The 2,908-nt window shown below is 46.6% G+C and overlaps 1 protein-coding gene across 1 annotated transcript in view; it reads right to left on the reverse strand.

Annotated features, from left to right (window-relative positions):
• LOC107101668 (disintegrin and metalloproteinase domain-containing protein 19-like) overlaps window positions 1–2,908 on the reverse strand; it is a gene marked incomplete at its 5' end in the record, with an annotated part of 100,559 nt that overhangs the window by 14,703 nt on the left and 82,948 nt on the right. The window contains 2 exons of the mRNA XM_015400662.1: window positions 450–701; window positions 1,684–1,783. Coding sequence (XP_015256148.1) covers window positions 450–701; window positions 1,684–1,783 — 352 coding nt within the window. The remainder of the gene's footprint in view (window positions 1–449; window positions 702–1,683; window positions 1,784–2,908) is intronic.

Here is a 2,908-nt window from a genome sequence, read left to right on the forward strand (position 1 = left end):
TACCACCATTTTAGGGCAGTATCGGGGCCCCGTCCGATACTGTATCGGTATCGGTGCAACACTACTAAAACCCAATTTTTCCCAGGTTTAAAGTGGTTTTTCGACCAGTGGGAAAGGAATAATAGAGCGCTACGTCCTGCATTAATTCTGGGGCTCTGGGGGCAGAAAGAAAGCCCCGATTGATGGCTGAATTTTAGGAGCTGCCCGGCTTTGGTTTCCATTGAGAATCTGTCAAATAGTTTGATGACGTTTATTATTGAGTTAAAGCTTATTGGCTTGATGCTTTTTAACGGTAAGTTTTTGTCTTCATGTTCTTCCCATCTCTGCCTGATATTGATCAATGCTCTTGTGTCCCATCCACAGGTTTCACCACATTGGTCTCTACAGCTTTCAGATACAGTTTTAAAGCGAACAGATTCCCTCATCTGCAGCTCATCGAAGGATCTTACCAGTGGAGAACGTGTTGGGTTTAGGGGAAGTGGCTTCTTAGGCGGGCTGAGTCTCTGTGGGGTCGGGGGTGACTTGGGTGGCACTGTTGGGGGCTTGGCAGATGGGAGAGGTGGCCTTAGGACTTTGAGGTCCCGCGGACCACCCTGGGGAGACTGAGTAGGCCTCAGAGGTCGGACGATGTTGACCGGCTGGGTGCAGTTTGGCACTGGTCCTGGTCTGAGTGGTAGAACCTCTTTGCTGGTGTGAGGAAGCTGGAATAAAATGAAAACAAAATCATCTGATAAAACAAAGATATGTTTTTATCAGTAACTTTTTGAATGAAAGACACTGCAAGTCAAGAAGACCTTAAAAAAAACCCTCACACGAACATTTACATCCAATGATCCCAAGACCGAGGACCCGGCAGCGCCGGTCCCGGGATTACCGGACGACCCAGTACCTGAACCATGAAATCCGGATTGCTAGATTGGTTAGTGGGGTGGTGACCCCCCCAAGACCGCGGACCAGGCAGCTTGCTCTACCCCAGAAGGCAACCGGAGAACGGGGGTTGTGAGAAACTCGCCAATCCTCCCTGCGGCCGCTCAAATGTTGTGCTGTTGCATGTTGTTTTAGTGTGTTTTTAAAACTAGGAGTACCAAAGGGGGTGTCCGGGACAGTCCACCCCCCCTCCGGAAGGTAGCGACCCCGCCCCCACCCCCCCAAATCAACCACTGAGAACCCTCAATGTCCAAACATGAGGGGCTGGAGGGAGCCACTATCCAACTCCAAGTACTAGTTTCTTCTGTCCTTTTCAAACCTTTGTCTCCATAGCATCCTGGCACAGATCGTTTATTTTTAAAGTACCTCTATGGGGAATAAATGCCATGTAAGCCCCTAATATATTTGGGATAATATTGTCATGTAGTTTCCTTATTTATGTTTTTTGTCCTCCAGCTATAATTTTCTGGCCAATCATCTGCCAGTCCTTGCCGGTGACCCTTCTAATAAAAGAATCAAGTAGACTGCGGAGTAAAAGCCTGATGAAATAATGGAGAGAAGTGTTGAGGATGTGGGAGGAGGTGTTCTCTAAGTGGTCACATAAAACAAGCCGCTGAACAATGAAGCTTTTTAAAATGAAGGTCAACTTCACGGACCGTTTATTTTCATCCAAGCAGAACGAGGAAACAAGGACTCAACCTCTCCTCTCATTCCCTTTCCTCCAGTTTTTTTTTTTTTTTTCACAGAAAGACTTACCCCCTTGTGGCCACCGGCCTTGTTGATTGGACTGACCACTTTCAGGTGGAAGGCAGGATTCAGGTGGCCATTTTTCTCCTTCTCCACTGAAGCCTCATTCCTGAAACAAAGAAAAAGGACAGAGATACCTCCTTTACTTTAGATTGGATCAAACAAAGCAGAGGGATCACTGACTGATTTTTGAAAAAGTGATTTAGCTTATCAGTATTTCATTCATAATTGTTAATATTTTTGGCTTGGTGAGTATTCAACGGCTCCTTTGTATTTTCTTCCTATCATCTCCAAAGCGATTCTAAAACAAACCAAAATAAAAAAAAAACATAATATGTAAGAGATATTCAGGTTAGAGAAGTGAAAGATGTAGACTCCGACCCCAGCGAGTGAGGATGAACCCAATTTAGGCACAAAATCTATGGTGAACGTGCATAAAGGGGCGTCGAGAGTTTATGTGGTGCTTCAACTCAGAGTTATAAACCCCTCAGCAAGAAAAACTGCTATTGGCTGTCCTAAAAAATGCTAGATGATGTCATCATCTAATTTGCATACATTGATTCATCCAGCTGCAGGAGATTCCAAATCCCTCTGTTTTTTGTTTTACAGTCAGCTGAGTACAAAACGTTGGCCGTTTCTCAATCAGTGTTCTTGTGCGTCCTCGTGAAACGTCATCAGCCTCAGCCCTAGTATTGTTCCAATTCACCAGAACAGCAGGCCGAGAACGGACAAAGTCCCCGGATGTTGTTCTGGCCCCTCCCTCTTTACCCAGCATGCATCACAGCATACTTGTCCGTTCTTGAGATTGACAGCTGTCCCAGCATGCACTGCGGCAGCAGCAGCTACCAGGTTAGCGCTCACAGAGCTCAGAGCATTAAGATAAACTTTCTCTTTTCTGTTGCCGTTGTTCAATAAAAGTACGTTTTAAGATCATTTGAGGCGAGAACATTGTACTTTTAAGCGTCACTATATGGCCCATTTATTGGTTTAATGCGTAATAAAATTTTTTTCTGAAGTTGAGAGGACCGCGGCAACCAGAGGAGCTCCAAGGGTAACGGCAGCCAGGGCTAACGTTAGCCCGTCTGCAGCAGCGGCCAGGGCTAACGTTAGCCCGTCTGCAGCAGCGGCCAGGGATAACGTTAGCTCTTCTGCAGCGGCGGCCAGGGCTAACGTTAGCCCGTCTGCAGCGGCCAGGGCTAACGTTAGCCCGTCTGCAGCAGCCAGGGCTAACATT

This window comes from Cyprinodon variegatus, unplaced genomic scaffold (genome assembly GCF_000732505.1).
Source record: "Cyprinodon variegatus isolate N-32 unplaced genomic scaffold, C_variegatus-1.0 Scaffold1130, whole genome shotgun sequence".
Taxonomy (NCBI): Eukaryota; Metazoa; Chordata; class Actinopteri; order Cyprinodontiformes; family Cyprinodontidae; genus Cyprinodon; species Cyprinodon variegatus.